This window comes from Equus asinus, chromosome 10 (assembly GCF_041296235.1).
Source record: "Equus asinus isolate D_3611 breed Donkey chromosome 10, EquAss-T2T_v2, whole genome shotgun sequence".
NCBI lineage: Eukaryota > Metazoa > Chordata > Mammalia > Perissodactyla > Equidae > Equus > Equus asinus.
In genome coordinates, this window is record NC_091799.1 from 30,322,818 (window position 1) to 30,338,809 (window position 15,992).

General features: G+C 59.1%; 1 protein-coding gene across 24 annotated transcripts; it reads left to right on the forward strand.

The window, feature by feature from the left end:
• Positions 1–1,734: 1,734 nt before the first annotated feature.
• On the forward strand, positions 1,735–8,983 carry KIF12 (kinesin family member 12). Of its 24 annotated transcripts, none has more exons than XM_044778969.2 (19): positions 1,735–1,883; positions 1,957–2,022; positions 2,113–2,191; positions 2,422–2,549; positions 2,658–2,733; positions 3,107–3,241; positions 3,416–3,551; positions 4,341–4,432; positions 4,614–4,761; positions 5,303–5,421; positions 5,502–5,606; positions 6,192–6,294; positions 6,379–6,469; positions 6,676–6,762; positions 7,115–7,205; positions 7,277–7,381; positions 7,948–8,048; positions 8,139–8,257; positions 8,561–8,983. In XM_044778969.2, exons 1-19 carry the CDS (start codon positions 1,858–1,860, stop codon positions 8,698–8,700), a joined length of 1,947 nt encoding a protein of 648 aa, XP_044634904.1. In that variant the 5' UTR covers positions 1,735–1,857; the 3' UTR covers positions 8,701–8,983. The 24 variants fall into 24 exon arrangements, 22 of the variants coding, with proteins under 22 accessions (XP_044634904.1, XP_070374988.1, XP_070374989.1 ...); XR_011506278.1 differs by having other exon boundaries at positions 1,738–1,883; positions 2,386–2,549; positions 4,341–4,525; ... (1 more) ...; positions 7,277–7,494; positions 8,561–8,967; XM_070518887.1 differs by having other exon boundaries at positions 1,739–1,883; positions 2,386–2,549; positions 4,341–4,525; ... (1 more) ...; positions 7,309–7,494; positions 8,561–8,967.
• The last annotated feature ends 7,009 nt before the right edge of the window (positions 8,984–15,992 follow it).

Genomic DNA, 15,992 nt, shown 5'->3' on the forward strand with positions numbered 1-15,992 from the left:
TGTGAAGGACCTATAGTCCTGAACGCTTTAAGGCCATTGAAAGGAGCAGCTCGTCCCCTTGTTGGGTTCACCCCTGGAAAAGGCCACTTGCCATCACGGACGGCACTAGACTCGGGGTTCACAGTTCTGGGTTTCAGCTCTCGCTGCCCATTTACAGCTGCTCACTCCGTGGACAGCCTGCCCTGGGTACCTCTGTTCTCCTCAGTTTTTTCATCTGAAAAACAGGAATAGTAATTCTTGTCCTATCCACCTCAAGGATGCAAAAAACATCACAGGTGAGGGAACTTCAGAGTTGAGAGGGACCCTGGAGATCATCTAGAGCTTTCTCATTTTGGGCCTCTAGAGAATTCCTTACAATTTATGAATTGCTTTCAATTACCCTGTCTGACTGAAATCTCAGAACAGCTATGTAAAATCATTAATCTCTTTGTACGGGAAGGAAACAGATTAAGAAAGAGGAAATGACTTGCCCAAGGATCTGTGGTATGTTGGCAGCAGAGCTGGGGGCAGTGGCTCTGCTCTGCCTAACTCTCTCTATAGATCCAGCTAGAAGGCCCTGTACCCAAAAGGTTAACTGGCTCTTGCTTGCACACCTCCGGTGCATGGGGAGCTCACTACCACCCAAGATAGACCATTCCCTAGCTGGGTGGCTCTGATGCTTGGCTGTCGTATGTGGTGGGATAGAGCGTGTTACATTGGGAGGGGTGATTATTACAGCTTTCATTCATCCTAATGTTTGTTTGGGGTAAGAGGGATTTACAGAAATATTCAGAGAACATGCAGAGACAGCCAAAATGGCAATAATAATAATAATGCCTATCAGATGGTGTCACTCCCCTTTGTAACCCTTCAGTGACTTCCTGGTTCTCTGAGGAGTGAGTCCAGACTCTTTGATGTCTCCTCCATGAGCTTGGTCCAGCCTCAAACCACCGCTACATCCCACACACATCCCCCATCCCACCCGAGCCTTCCTGCAGCGTGTCCCCTCTGCCTAAAACACCCTCCCCTCCCCCCTCCCTCCCTGCTCTGATGGGCCTCTGAGCTCCCCCCAAAGCCCCTGCACGCTAGATCGCACTTACCCATCTCCCTAGCAAGACTCTGGGATTCACCATGGGGACCGCCACTGAATGGGGGATTGCCCCACCCCAGCGCAGTCACAGCCGTCTCTCGGCTGCTCTCATCAGCCAGCCCAGGAGAGGAGTAAACAACCGCCCTGGCCTTGGCATTGGAAAAGCAGGTGGCCCAGTGTTTAACCAGAGCCTTCCGGGCCTGTTGTCCGCTCAGCTCAGGAACTCCATCCAGCCAGGTCTTCGTGGAACTGAGACCTGGGCCCCTGCCCTCCCGCTAGACCCCTCCCGTCTCTGGGCCCCGGAGCTGCTGGGGAGGTTGGGGGTGGGGGGGCATCACGGAGCTGGAGGAGGAGTATGTGGAGAGAGTAGGGAAAGCCTGCCTGGTCCGTGGTCCATGCTCGGCCCAGGCTTGCTGTGTGGCCTTGACTGAGTCCTTCCCATCCCTGCCTCAGTATCCCCATCTGTGCAAAGAAGAGGCTGGTCTAGGTGGTCGCTCCAGATGGGACTGGGCAAGAACAAGGGGTCCACAGCCTCCGGAACCCCCTCGCTCTGGTCGCCTACCTTGGGAGAGACTTTCTCCACCACAGAGGTGGGAGTGGGTAAATCTTTAACTAGCTAGCCCTGGGCAGGCCTGAGCTTTTCCGGATGAACGGCTGCCTGAGAAGGAGGGAGAGCGTGGGGGCTGTAAGGGGTGGACAGCCAGTCCCAGTGTGGAGGAGAAGGGAGGCGACTGGGGAGGGAAAGGAACGAGACCTGGGCGGAGCTAACTCCGTGTGCAAAGCAGGACATGGAGGAACGCGGGTCCCCCGATGGGTAAGCAGAGATTCTGGGAGGTTCGAGCAGCGGCGGGGGAGCAGGGATGGTTTAACTCGCCTTGCCGCCACAGGGACCCCGCGCGGAGCCTGGAGCAGGGCCCAGAGGGGCCGGACACGCCCATCCAGGTGGTGTTGAGGTGGGTATAGGTTCTCTAGGAGGGGTCCGCGCGAGGAAGGGACCGATGGAGACATCGGGATGGACCATCCACCTTCCCGACGGACCCCAGGGTGCGTCCCATGAGCGCGGCCGAGCTGCGGCGAGGGGAACAGAGCGCGTTGCACTGCTCAGGGACCAGGACTCTGCAGGTGAGGAACCCTTCCACGCCCCCCAAAAAACCCACAGGGAGTGCGCCGGGTCAGTTCCCCCGGGTAACTTTGCCCCAGGTCCCACCCTTCGCAGCTAAGCCCCGCCCACCAAGGCCCCGCCCTCCCCAGGTGAGCTCCGCCCACCCAGACCCCTTCTCAGGTGAGCCCCGCCCTCTCTGACCCCGCCCCCCCAGAGTGCCCCGCCCCTTCTCCACCCTCCCCTCCCCCAGGTGAGCCCCCCGGGCGGCGGCCCCGACGTGGCGTTCCGCTTCGGCGCCGTGCTGGACGGGGCGTGCACGCAGGAGGACGTGTTCCGGGCGTGCGGCGTCCGGCGCCTGGGCGAGCTGGCGCTGCGCGGGTGAGTGAGAAGCTGGGGCTGCTTGGCGCCCCGCCGCCGCCCGGTTCCCCGCTGCCCCCATCCCCGCAGGCCCCAGCCTGCGTCCAGCCACGCCCCTGCCGCCCGCAGCTTCTCCTGCACTGTCTTCACCTTCGGCCAGACCGGCTCCGGGAAGACCTACACCCTGACCGGGCCTCCTCCCCAGGTGGGCCGCGCGCCAGAAGAGCCCACGCGGGGCGGGGGGCGGGGGTCTGTGGGCTGGAAGCCCTGGGGAGTCCCGACAGCGCAGACTCCCCGAGGGAGGGGGCGTGGACGGTGCAGCCCAGCCCCCTTTATTTGTGGACAAGGAAACTGAGGACCAGAGAGGTGCAGAGGCTTGCCCAATCTGGAGTTCAAATTTTGCGCCCTTTACTTGCTAGCTCTCGGTTTCTTCCTGTGTAAAATGGAGGTGATTGTACTGACGGTGAGAATTAAGGGAGAGGTTCTAAGGGTGAGTGAGTGCTGTACGAAGAGTAGTTATTACTGTGGTCGCCTGAGGATGAGGACCCAGCGGCAGGCTCAGCTGTTTCTGCCCCCAGGGAGAGGGGGTGCCTGTCCCCCCCAGCCTGGCTGGCATCATGCAGAGGACCTTCGCCTGGCTGTTAGACCGCGTGCAACACCTGGGTGCCCCTGTCACCCTCCAGGCCTCCTACCTGGAGATCTACAATGAGCAGGTGGGAGACTGAGATGAATAAAAAGGGCCCATAAGGAAAAGGAAGCATTTCTTTCCAGGGAGCCTGGGTCAAGGCAGCATAGGTGGGGGGCCTGTTCTCAGTAAGGTCGGGGGGAGGGGGATCTGGAACAAGCACTCAGGGCCCCTTCTCTCACCCTCCACCCTCATCTCCCAGGTCCGAGACTTGCTGAGCCTGGGGGCTCCCCGGCCCCTCCCCGTTCGCTGGGACAAGACCCGGGGCTTCTATGTGGAGCAGCTGCGGCTGGTGGAGTTTGGGAGTCTGGGGGCCCTGATGGAGCTTCTGGAGATGGGTGCGTGCTGCTTTCGGGGTGCTTTGGGGTGAGGGGACATCCTCGGCTGGTCACTGAGGGTGCTCTCGGGCCCCCTGGCTGGAGCTGTGGATTCAGGGATGATCCTCGTGGAGAAAAAGGGCCAGCACACCAGCAATTCAGACACAGCCCAAGGATGTGTCCCCCGCCCCACCCCCAGACCTGCTGATTCTGCCTTCCAGGCTCTTTCTGGGCCCACCCCTCCCTCCAACCGAGGGCCTCTGTGTAGTCAGGCCTCGTTTTTGCTCCCTAGAGAGGTCCCCCTGCCTGAAGGCCCTCCCCTTCCCATCCCTGCTGCTCCATGCAGCAAACCACATCCTTCTCCCCCTCTAGACTCTCCAGATCCTTCCAGTGCCCCGAGGTAGGTCCTGCCTCTTAGCCAAGCCTATAAGGCCCTTCTGTTCCAGTCTTATTCATTCTTTCATCCATCATTGATTGAGCACCCTTCTGTGGCAGGCACTGGGGACAGGGAGACTCTGGGTTCCGGCCCCAGCCTTGTGTCCTGCCTCCAGCTGATCTCTCTGCCTGTGCGTCTCTCCCTCCCTCCACACAGCGTTGGGACAGATGTTTATAAAATGTGAATCTGTCTGACGTTCTTCCGCTCAGTTCTCTCCATGCTAGAGCCAGACCCACAGCTCGTCATTCCACATTCCTGCCTCTGGGCCTTTGCACGGGCTGGCCCCTCTACCAGGATGCCTTTGCCCCTTTTTCTTCGCTCCTGATCCCCTGCTCTTCCTCCCAGCTCCAGTTCCTGATGTGTTTCTCCTCTAGGTCTTAGCCGTCGGAGGAGCTCAGCTCACACCCTGAACCAGGCCTCCAGCCGAAGCCACGCACTGCTCACAGTCTACATTGGCCGCCAAACCGTGAGTGCCCCAGCCTGGGGAAGCAGCTGGCTCCGGGCCACCGAGCGAGGGTCGGCCTCTGGAGGTATTAACCAGCTTGGGCATGTACAGGAGGTAATTGTGGAAACCCTTGGCCTTGTGACTTTGGTGGGGACAACCCCTCTCGAGTCTCCGTCAAGCCCTGGTCCCCCAATGCCAGCAGGTGCCTCCTGTGGACCCCGGGGAAGCCCCTGTTGGTGGGAAGCTGTGCTTCGTAGACCTGGCGGGCAGTGAAAAGGTGGCGGCCACGGGATCCCGCGGGGAGCTGATGCTTGAGGCCAACAGCATCAACCGCAGCCTGCTGGCCCTGGGTGGGTCCTGGGGGCCAGCTTGACGGACTTCCTGCCTCCCTCCTCTCCGTCTGACCCGTCGCTGTCCACAGCGGGGGAAACCAGCGGAGTTGTAGTACGTGGAGGAGTCAAAGAGCTGTGACCCAGGAGCCACTGGCCTCCTGGCCTGGGCTTGCTGTGGACTTGGCTCTTTCCCATCGCCACCCCAGGCCGTGGGCCTCCAGGTCCTTAAGGGCTGGGGCCTGCGCCCTGCTGTGTGCTGTGCATGGGGGATGCTCAGGGAGCTCCCTTCCTTCAATCCATTTGTCAGCCCTCCCCTGAGCCCCTGCCCAGTCCCAAGCCCGTAGGTGGGCACTGGGGGTCAGGGGCGGACAGGGCCCTCTCTGCCCACAGGAGCCCCAGTCTGGTGGCAGAGGTCCACCTGCGTGAGTGATGGCATCAGGTGGAAAGAAGCATGTTAGAGTCACACAGGCCTGGGTGAAGGTCCCAGCCTTGCAGTGCCCCATCTGGGTGGCCTTGGGCAAGGGGTATAACCTTGCTGTGCCTTGCTGTCCCCACCCAGGTCACTGCATCTCCCTGCTGCTGGACCCACAGCGGAAGCAGAGCCACATCCCCTTCCGGGACAGCAAGCTCACCAAGCTGCTGGCGGACTCGCTGGGGGGGCGCGGGGTCACCCTCATGGTACCGGAGGGGGGCCGGCAGGGAGGGTGGGGCCTGAGGGAGGGGCTTCCAGAGAGGCCCACTCAGAGGCTTCCTCCCAGGTGGCCTGCGTGTCCCCCTCAGCCCAGTGCCTCCCCGAGACTCTCAGCACCCTGAGATACGCAAGCCGAGCCCAGCGGGTCACCACCCGACCACAGGCCCCCAAGGTGACTGGAGGGGACACAGGCAGAAGGGGGGGGCAGGGGCGATGGCTGGGGATCAGGCCGTAGTTGGAGTCTGAGCTGGCGTCCCGGTTGAAGTCTGGGGTTGAGTTGGAGTTGAGATTAGAGTTGGAATCCTGAGGATAGGGTTGTGGTTGGGTAGGTGGGGTGAGGGTCAGGGTCAGGGTCAAGGTCAAGGGCAGGGCAGGTCTGGGGTTGGAGTCTGATTGGGGGTATGATCCAGGGTCTAGCCAGGATACCCGCTGGTATCGTGATTAAGTCAGTTGAGTTGGAGTCTTGTTTGGGGTCAGAATCTGGGTCAAGGATTTTAGAGAACAGAGGTTGGGGTTGAACTCGGAGCAGGGTCCAGCTTAGAGCGGGCCCTCTGGGCATGCAGCTGAGGCCACATGGCACCTTGATGCCATGAGAAGGTGCCCCTCCAGGTGGTGTAGCCTTGTGCCAGGATGCAGGGCTGGCAAGTGAAACCTGAGCTGGATTTTAGGTTCCACTCACTGCCCACCCCTGGAAGCCCTTGTGCAGTGCACAACTTGTACAACCATAAACGGCAGCTCTGGGCCGCTTTCTTTGCAGTCGCCTGTGGCAAAGCAGCCCCAGCGTTTGGAGATGGAGATATTGCAGCTCCGGGAGGAGAACCGTCGCCTGCGGTCTCAACTGGGCCAAAGGGACCCCAAGAGTATGAGCTCCCTAGGGGCGGGGAAAGGGGCTGAAGATAGGGTCTCGGCTTCCGGGGGCTCCAGCCATCTCCCCCTTCCTGCAGCCTCAGGGCTCAGTGGGGGCCGGGTGGCCTGGGCCCAGCAGAACCTCTACGGGATGCTCCAGGAGTTCATGCTGGAGAATGAGAGGCTCAGGTAGGGCCCAGCCCCTGCCAGGGGGACTCTGTGCCTCGCCCCTCACCGCTGGGCCGCTTCTGCCGCGCGGCCTCCCTTCCCCGGTCCCCGGCTCCCCTCTGTCCCCACCTGCCTCCTGGGGCTTGTATTGTGCTGCAGTGGGGAGGGGCTGCCCGACCCCCACCAGCCCTGCCTCCTGTCACCTTCCTGCGGCCCGCTCCTCCCAGGAAAGAAAAGAGCCAGCTGCAGAGTAGCTGGGACCTGGCCCGGGATGAGCAGCGTGTCCTGGCCCAGCAGGTGCACGAGCTGGAGCGGTGAGCACGGCCTTGGTCCAGAGGGCGGGTGGGAAAGGGGGCCTCGGCCAATGGTTAAGAGTCTGACCTCTGGATCCAGACCACCTGGGTGCACATCCCAGCTGTGCCCCTTACTAGCTGTGGGGGCTTGGGTGAGTCATTCAACGTCTCCCTGCCTGACCTTCCTCTTCTGTCACATGGGGGTGGTATTGCGCCTACCGTATGGGGTTCCTTTAAGGGTGGGATGAATGAGTTCAGATATAAAGCATTGAGAACGGCGCCTGGCCCGTAGTACACGCTCCATGAGGGTTTGTTGAAAGGAGGACTTGGGGGCCAGCCTGGTGGCAGGCAAGGACCCCACTGCTCTTTCCAGGTGTCTCCTGTCTGCCTGCTCCCTTTACCAGCCGGGCCCTGGCACAGCCCCACCGTGTCCCTGTGTGATGGTGCCAGCTCCCCCCTGCCATGTGAGTCTCTGCCCAGCCTGGAGGGGTGAGGAGCAGGGACGTCACGGAGCCTCTGACGTGACCTCTTGCAGGCCCTGCCACCCCTCTGCTCCTGCCCCTGCAGCCACCTCTGCCCCCTGTGCCGAGCACCACTGGGCCAGTGGGCCTGCCCACGGAGGGGGCTCCACCTGCCCCAGGTAGGAGGGACCAAGGTGGGGCTAGGGGAGGCTGGGAGCGCTGGAGACCTTGGCCTAGGGGATCGGCTCTCTGGGGGGCTCCGGAGCTCTGGCTGTCAGGCTGGGTCACAGGGGTGAGTGGCCGGCTTTGAGCTCCGTCTGCAGGGGGCTCGAAGGAGCTGTGGATCTCGCCTACCCCCTCCGCATGCTGCTTTCTTGCAGAAGCTCGTCTACTTACACATCACTGGTTTATGCATTTACCTCTTCGTGGATTCACTCACTCATTCAGTAGCTTTCTCGAAGCTCCTTGCTCTGCCTAGCCCCTGTTCTGAGCACTGAGGTTGTAGACAGAGACCCGACATGTTTCCTGCCCTCAGGGAGTTCCTAGTCTCCAGAAAGGACATTCCAAGGGCCACCTGCTCCCCACAGCCAAAGTGACAGGGACCCCACCCCTTTATGCCCACCTGACATTGCCGGTGCCCCGCAGGGCAGGTGTGGCAGGGATCACGGTGTCATGGTCGGCACCAGGGAAGTGGGGCGCAGAGGCGCGGCTCAGGTCGCCTGGGGGGTTCTGGTCTTTCCTGCAGATGCTTGGCCCTCATGCCCCAGGCAGCGTGCCCCTGTCTGCCCGGCCCCCGCCCTGCGTGCCCCCCTGCAGCCCTGGCTCTGCCAAATGCCAAAGAGAGAGGTGGGCCGGCAGTGGGGCTCTGGGGTGGGGAAGGAGGAGGCGTGGGAAGCTGAAGGCTCACCTCCCACCCCCCGACTCCCCCCGGCCCAGGAGTCACAGCGACTGGATTCAGACCCGGGTCCTGGCGGACTTGCTGATGGAGGAGGAGGTGGTACCCTCTGCACCCCCCCTACCCATGGTGCCCCCAAACACGTCGCCGGTGCAGAGAGGTGAGGAGGGGAGAGAGGGACAAGCCCCTGGTGTTGTCTCTGATCTTGGGCCAGAATCTCAGTCTTCCCATTTGGGAGATAGGCTGGGTGTTAAATGATTTCTAAGATCTTTTAGTGCCCAAACTTTGAATTCTCTTCCTGGGGTCATGTGTGTGTCCAGACGTATGCTGGAGTCCATGGTGTATGTGGGAGGTGGGCCGGGGTACCACCCGAGGCTTCCCCAGAGGATGTGGGGACCCAGAGGGGCCTGGGTGGGCAGGGGCCCGGGGGAGTGCAGACCCCAAGTCTCACCATGCACCTTAGGTGGGGCTGCAGTCCCAAACCTGGCCCGGAGACTGGAGGCCCTCAGAGACCAAATCGGCAGCTCCCTGCGACGGGGCCGGAGCCAGCTGCCCCCCAGTGAGGGCCCACGGAGCCCTAGCCGGGTCCTCCCTCCCTGCTGAGGGCACAGTGGAAACCCAGGAGATGCTGTGTGACCTCGGGCGGGCGTCTGCATCTCCCCATCTGTTAAATGGGGATGGCAGCTGCTGCTCCACTCTGCGGCTGGGCCGGCCGAGGACAGGTCCTGAGCGCCGGAGGTGTGGCCTGATGGGGCGATTTGGGGGAGCAAATGGAGGGTGCCCCCTCAGACCACAAGAAATGAGACTGGATTCAGGAGAAACCAGGCAGCGGGTGATGAAATATACAAATAAAGAGAGCATCAGCTCCACATCTGTCTGGTCCTGTCCTCCGGGTAGTCAGTCACTGCTGCATGGAGGGATCCCAGAGATGAGGGGCTCCTGGAGGAGTCTGAAGAAGAGGAAGCAAGGGCTCTTGGCAGAGGTGCGTGTCCCTTTCAGATCAAGAATGTTCCTTTTCCCATTTCCTTTCCTATATTACACAAGGTTTAACTGAGCAAATACAGCGTGCCACGGGGCAGGCGTGGGAAATCGAACTGTGAGCATCTCCATGAAGGGGACGTGAACTGGGCAGGCGGTGGACCGAGGGCCAGCTCTCTCTGTGCCAGCCACATGTGTCCTGGTGCTGAGGGGTCCCGAGGCCTGAGTTGTGATGCTGCAGACCTGCCCCGAGACTCTGGCAAGCCCTGCCGCCTCCCTGGACCACTGTCTGGTTTTCAGGCAGTGAGATGGGGACACAGTTCCCTGTCCTGGTGAGTTCTAGTGAGGGGCAGGGAGGTGGGGAATATCATGATTCCCAGGTTGGTGCCCGGTGTAGGATGCAGCGAATCTACAATTATGGGGAAGTTCAGACCTGACGTGAGAAATTGGGAGTACGAGTGGGACGACCTCATTACAGAAAGAGCCGCAGGCTGAGCGAACCCCATTTTATAATTAGGGAAGCAGACCCACCTGATTCATCCCTCGCTTCATACGTTCACTCACTCATTCATTCAACAAACACCATTGGCAGCAACTGCAAGTCAAGTGGTGAACTAGACTGACAAGGGACAAGCTGGTTTTGCCCCAGGAGCTCACAAGTCTGGTGGGAGACAGACAGACAGACACTTAGAACCTTACAGATGTGCTTTGATGGGGGAAACCCAGGGGACTGGAGGCAGGGAGAAGGGTCACCCAATCAGAACCTGTTGAGGGGATCGGGGAAGGTGTGCCAAAGAGAGCCTTGATGAAGGCTCCGAGGGTGGCTAACGGTGGCCCAGGGCAGGTGGAGGGGCTGCGGAGGCAAAGGCCCGGAGACCTCTGAGCTTCCCAGGGTTGCCGGGGCCAGGAAGTGCATGACCTGTAGGCCACACCCGGAGTTGGGCTGGTCCCGAGGGCAGAGGGGAGCCACCAGCTTGGATTTGCACGTAGGTCACACTGGCCACTGTGGCAGGTAGACTGACTGGGAGGGTGCGCTGGAGGCAGGGGGACCAGTAAAAAGCCAGCTCAGGGAGGGGATGGGACGCCCCAACCAGCAGTCCCTGAGCCAGGCCTTGGGCTGCGCGTCACCTGAGACCTGGGCCCTGGGCTCAGGCAAGGCCCCGGGCAGGCCATCCTCAGCCATGGGCTTGGGGAGCACCGGGGGAGGAGCTGGCCGAGGCCAGGGGCCACGCCAGGGAGCAGCTGCCGAGGATCAGGGAGTCTGGGCGGCCCCTGGGGAGGGGGTCACAGCATCTTCTGGAATGGTGCTCAGACTTGCCCAGAGGCCTGGCCTGAGCACGTCAAGTCCTATTGCCCCCACCCACTCCCCAGTGCAAGACCAAGCAAGCAAAGACCCGCTGCTCTCCTACCCACTGTTCTGGAAGGTAGCCTGGGAATGTTCCCTAAGTATGCCCCCTTTTCCCCAGGGCAGTGAGGACCCAAAGAGAAAAGCAAGGCACCTCAAAGCTACACTTCAGTGTGCTGTGTGACTTGAGGCAGCCTACCGGGCCTCTCTGAGCCTGTCGCACGGCAGAGTCAGCCCAGGCGGGAGCCCCCAGCGGCCAGGTATTGAAAGGCAAGACTTGTGACTGAGCATTAGGGGCGTTGCACAGTGGTGACTTCATGGAAGGCCAGTGTCCACGGCGGGAGGACACAGGGATGTGGAGTGACGGCCAGACACGACGGGCAGCCGGGCCAGACAGAGTGGACGCTGGTTTAGTCCACAGACCGAACCATGCTGGTTCAAATCTCAGAGCGATCCTGGGCAGGTGACGTAAGTGCTCTGAGAGGTCACCGCGTCTGCCGGAGGGAGTGGGGGGCGCCTGATGAATGCTGTCAAGTCACTTTTTTCGCCTGTGGGTAATTTTGATGCCACATCGGCTTGGGTGGCTCGGCAAGTTCGAGCCTGAGTCCGTCCTCTCCCCACAGCCCTTCTCTCACTCCCTGTATCAGGGCCCTGCTTGCTGGGAGGTCTCAGCCCCGGGCAGGGGAGGCCCCTGGCGCTGAGCGTGAGAGCTTTCCTTGGCTGCTTTGGGAGGATGGACAGGGACCACCCAGGGGGACCCCGGCTGTTGCCGGTTCACTCGTGTTTGGACAATTCCTTCTCCCGCTGGAGCCAGCCACGATTTTCCAGTTTCCTAGTTCCAGCTCAACAAAACCCCCAGTTGCTTTCCCAGAGATAGAGGGATCAAGGGGATGGGTCTCCACTGCCCACGTCTCATAAGCCGTGTGACCATCTCCCCATCAGCATCCTTACTCTGGAACTGCCGCTTGTCCGGAATCCCTAAACCCTGGAGGGATTCTGACTCCAGTAATGTATCCAGACTCTTCAAACCAGTGGTCCTTACTGAGAATTTGTAGGTTGCAGGGGGCATTTCTGGAACCCTGAGAGCCAGAGTCCTTCCCCGGAATGCCAGAGTTTGGGGCCGGGTCTCTGGCCTCAGGAAATAGAGTAATAGTTTTCTGGAACTTTCTAACTTCGAAGATGGTCTCTGTTCCCCCAGTTAGAATCGGGGGCAGCTCTTGGAAATCCTGACGCACTGTAGGAATCTCCCAGAATTTTAAGTCCCGGGAAGCTCTCTCTGAGATTTTTAAACGTTCTGTGGAAGTTGAGAGGGGTTCTCTGGAATCGTTGGCTGGGGGTGGGGATGTTCGCCAGAGCTCAGAAGGCCATCCGTGCATTTCCAGAATGCGGGCAAATCCAGATCTACCTAGATGTCTGGAACCCTGGAGGAGTTCTCCAGATCCTTGGGGACCCCAGCTCTTGGCCAGTGCCGAATGGAGAGCATGGCCGAAAGCGTTCCTGTTGGACAACACGAGCTTTCGAAAGAGCACTCTCGTGGGTATTTTTTTGTTTAAAGGCTGTGAGGTCTCCTCTTAGCGACCATCCTCCAAGGGGTGGAGGCAACGTGAGGGTTTGTGAAGACCCCACTGCCAGGACCTCTGGCTCCTGTCTCTCTCCTTGCTTCCGCCCCACCAGCCTTCTCTCGCCCCCCCAGTGTGCCCTGCTTTCTCTCACTCAGTCTTTCCTCCCTTTGCCTCCTGACACATTTGCCCCAAATTCACGTTTATTCGATTTTGTACACAGTAGGTTGATTTCAGCTGCTTTATTGTCCTCTTAGACTTTTTCCATTTGCATCTCCTTGTTGAAATTCCAAAGACTTGCCTGCCTTTGTTTTAAGCGAACAACATATGGGGCAGCATTGGCCAGGTCGGGGTGGTCCTGCTATGAAACAAGGAGCAGCAGCTCCTGGAGCTTGTAAACAGGTTGGTGCTGTGGCTGGAGACCAGGACTGGAGCCAGGAGACCTGGGTTCTAAGCCTTCTCTGCAGCAGACCTACTGTGTGAGCCAGACGAGCCTCCTGGCTGTCACTGCCATCTGGCTGGCCAGCAAGGAAGACCTTTGCGAGTTGGCCAGAGGTGTCTTCCTCAGGAGCCGTCATTCAGCTCATGGCTCCGATCGTGCTCTCACTCACTCATCACATGTTTACTAAGTCCCTACTTGAAGGCCATGCTCTACGGGGCATAGGACACTGGCCTGACCTTGAGCCACTGCCCTGTTCTCAAACAGCTTCCAGCCGAATGGGGAGAAAGGACAATCAAAGTGACCGTTGCTATGCCATGGAATAAATAATAACAATTAGCAAATTTATCCAGTGCCTGGCAGTGTTCCCAGCAGTTGCCATGCATTAACGCCTTCATTTCTCCTAACAAGTCTGTGAAGTAGGCACTGTTCTCATTTGCAGCGAGGAAACCAAGGCAAGAGGTTGTTCAGGAACTTGCCCAAGGTCACAGTGAGTAGGTGGCAGAAGTGGGACTTGTACAGGGTGGCGTGGTTCCTGGATAGTCTCAACCATCATGCTACATGCCACCCCATGGGACCACAGAGGAAGGGCACGTGGAGGGGCGCTCTCTATCTGAGCCTGAACTGCTGAGCGTAGAGGCGCAGCCTCCCCAGAGCAGTTGGTCTCCATCAAAACCCAGCACGACCCAGCAAGACCAGACCATGCAGAGGTCTGTGATGAGGCAGAGGAAGGGGCTTCCCAAGCTCACTTTCCCCCAGGGAGGCGCCGTCACCACCCCCAAAGATAAATCCTTTACAATCTGCCCAGGGAAGCAGGATTCTGTGCAGCCTGAACCGGAACCAAGAGAATTAGGAATGGACCCCTGCAGTCCAGCCTTTGTGTGGTGGGCAGGGTCCTCGGTGGGGATCTGGTGGTCTCCAGGCTACGGAACCTTGAGCAAACCCACCCCCTCTCTCAGGCTCAGTCTGCCCAACTTACAGCTCGGGCAGCCTCGGCAAGGGAGTTAAGCTCTCTGACCTTGTTTCCTCCTTGGGAAAGTGGGGATAAGATTGGTTTACCCTAGGAGGAGTGAAGTGCTCACGGGGGATGATGTGGGGATTAAAGGAGTGAATCCATGTAAACTACTTAAGACAGAGCCTGGCACGTGGTCAGTGCTATATAAGTGCTGGTGGTTGTTATTATTATTACTAATGGATGCTCTGAGCAAACCTTCCACCATTGCTGTGCTTGCACAAGAGGAATTGCGTCTGTGTCTGCTCTCTGGTTATTACAGACTCATAAACTTGTTGACATCCAGCTCTGCCAGCTCCTTCCCACAAGGTGACCCTTCTAACGCGGGTGCTTCCAGGGAGCGAGTGGCCGTTCAGGACTCCGTCACCCAACGGAAGAGCCAGGGAAGGGTTCCCGCTGACCTTCCAGGGCAGCTGATGGAGATTTATTTGTCTTCGTTGAAGAAAGGCCAGTGGGACTTTCCAAAGAGTCCAGCTTGCCTCGTGGTTTCAGAAAAGAGCTATTTTAGTCGCTCCGAGGACGCAGGGTGACAACTCGGTCAGCCAGGTCCCTGGAGGTCCTGCTTTAGTGGACAGAGCAGCCCACCCTGCAGAGTGCAGGAAGATGTCTGCCTCCTCCTCCTGCACACTGGTCTTTGGAAGTTTACTCCTTGGGGAGCCCTTTCTTCAGGGATGCAAAGCGAGCCAGACCCTGAGCCCCAAGCTCTGTCTCCAGGGCGACAGAATCTCCAGGACAGTCAGCTCCACAGTGTCTCCGTCTCTGAGCTGCTTCTCTGGGCTGAGCCACCCACTGCCACAGTCAGGAGGCTGAACTGACGCATCTAAGGGCACCTTCCCCCCAGGGCTGGCATTCACTATTTGCTAGGCTCTCTCCCAGGAGCAAGAACATGACACGTCCCTCATCACTTAATTCTTCCACACCCCTGTGAGCTCTTATGATCCCCATTTAATAGAGGGAAAGACTCAGATTCAGAAAAGTGAAGTCACTTAGGATCAAACAGGCAGGAAGGGGTCGCAGCCACAAGTGGAGCGTACGTCAGTCTCGGGGCAAAGCTCAGCTGCAGAGCCGTCACTCTGCTGGCCGGAGCCCTGGGACTCCTCCTAGCCATGAGACCCAGACTAGTCCAAAATTGGCGACGCAGGAAAAAGCCACCACAGAGCAAGGGCTCTTTGCTTTTTAAATTGTGCCATTGAGCGGCTGGCCTGGTGGCACAGTGGTTAAGTGCTCACATTGCGCTTTGGCGGCCCGGGGTTCAGCGGTTCGGATCCCGGGTGCAGACATGGCACTGCTTGTTGGACCGTGCTGTGGCAGGCGTCCCACATATAAAGTGGAGAAGGATGGGCACGGATGTTAGCTCAGGGCCACTCTTCCTCAGCAAAAAGAGGAGGATTGGGGGCAGATGTTAGCTCAGGGCTAATCTTCCTCAAAAAAAAAAAAAAGGTTATGCCATTGAGTGTCCCAGTCACTCCTTCGTTGATCAGTAGTCAGGGCCTTGGGGCACAGGGATTTCCATCTCCCCGTTCCCTCAGCTGTCTTCTCATTGGGTGGTCCTTCTTGGGGTCTGACCTAGGTTCCCCTTCCCAGTTCTAAGTGAATCAATGAGCCTGTGTTCACTGAGAACCTGTTAAGTGCCCATACGATGGTGGGTCCCGAGGAGGAACAGAAGGGTCAGGCCTTGATGTGGCGAACACCAAGCGTGCTCTCGACCCAGGAAGGGAGAACCAGGCTCCCGTGAGCCTGACTCCTATTGGAAGGAGTCCAGTGAAGGGAGCCCACCCACCCCCCAGATCCAGGTGTCAGAAAGAGCAGGGCCTGCTGTTTATCAGGGGACTGGGTCTGGGAGGTCAGCTGAGCGAGTCAGGTGTCAGGGAGACAGATCTGGGTTTGAATCACCACTTCCTGGCTGGGTCACCTTTGACACGGGATCAACTGATCAACCAGTCTCAGTTTCCCTATCTGCAAAATAGGGGTACCATCGTAGTAAGATGATGCAACCTTAATGGGAGGATTCAGTGAGGCGTGCTCATCGAGAGCTCAGCATGGGGCCTGGCACTTTGTAGGACTTCATCACGTGGTCATTCAGGCCGCAGCAGCCTTTATGGTCCATGGAAACAGTACCCAGTTCTGGCTCACTTGCAGAATCTCCCAGGTGAGGTTTTGCAAAGGGCCCAAGCTAGGCATCAAGCTCAGTAGCTGCAGTGGGGTCAGGTGAGGTAGGAGCTGATGTTTTACAGTCATCAGGGGATTTTAAGCAGGGTTGGGGCAGAGAGGCTGGGCTCTAGTCCTGGTGCGGTCGGCACCCGGTTTGTAGAGAGCAATCTGAGCAAAGGCAGGTGGTCCGTCTGGAAGTTCTCTGCTGCCCCCTGGTGGACCTGGGGCGCTCACACCTTTTCGCAGCATAATTCCTGCCTGTGTATGGGGCTCTTAACCATCGCTGGTGGTCCCGTGGTTAAGATTGGGCGCTCTCACCACTGCAGCCCCAGTTCGTTTCCCGGTCAGGGAACCACACCAGCCATCTGTCGCTTGTCATACTGTGGCAGCTGCATGATGCTGCAATGCTGA

Excerpts from the sequence above, each read along its gene's own strand:
- KIF12 (XM_070518887.1), top strand. The coding sequence starts at position 1,858 with ATGGAGGAACGCGGGTCCCCCGATGG. Across the intron at positions 2,550-2,657 it reads GGCGAGCTGGCGCTGCGCGG|CTTCTCCTGCACTGTCTTCA; the intron begins GTGAGTGAGAAG and ends TGCCGCCCGCAG. Across the intron at positions 5,422-5,501 it reads GGCGCGGGGTCACCCTCATG|GTGGCCTGCGTGTCCCCCTC; the intron begins GTACCGGAGGGG and ends GCTTCCTCCCAG.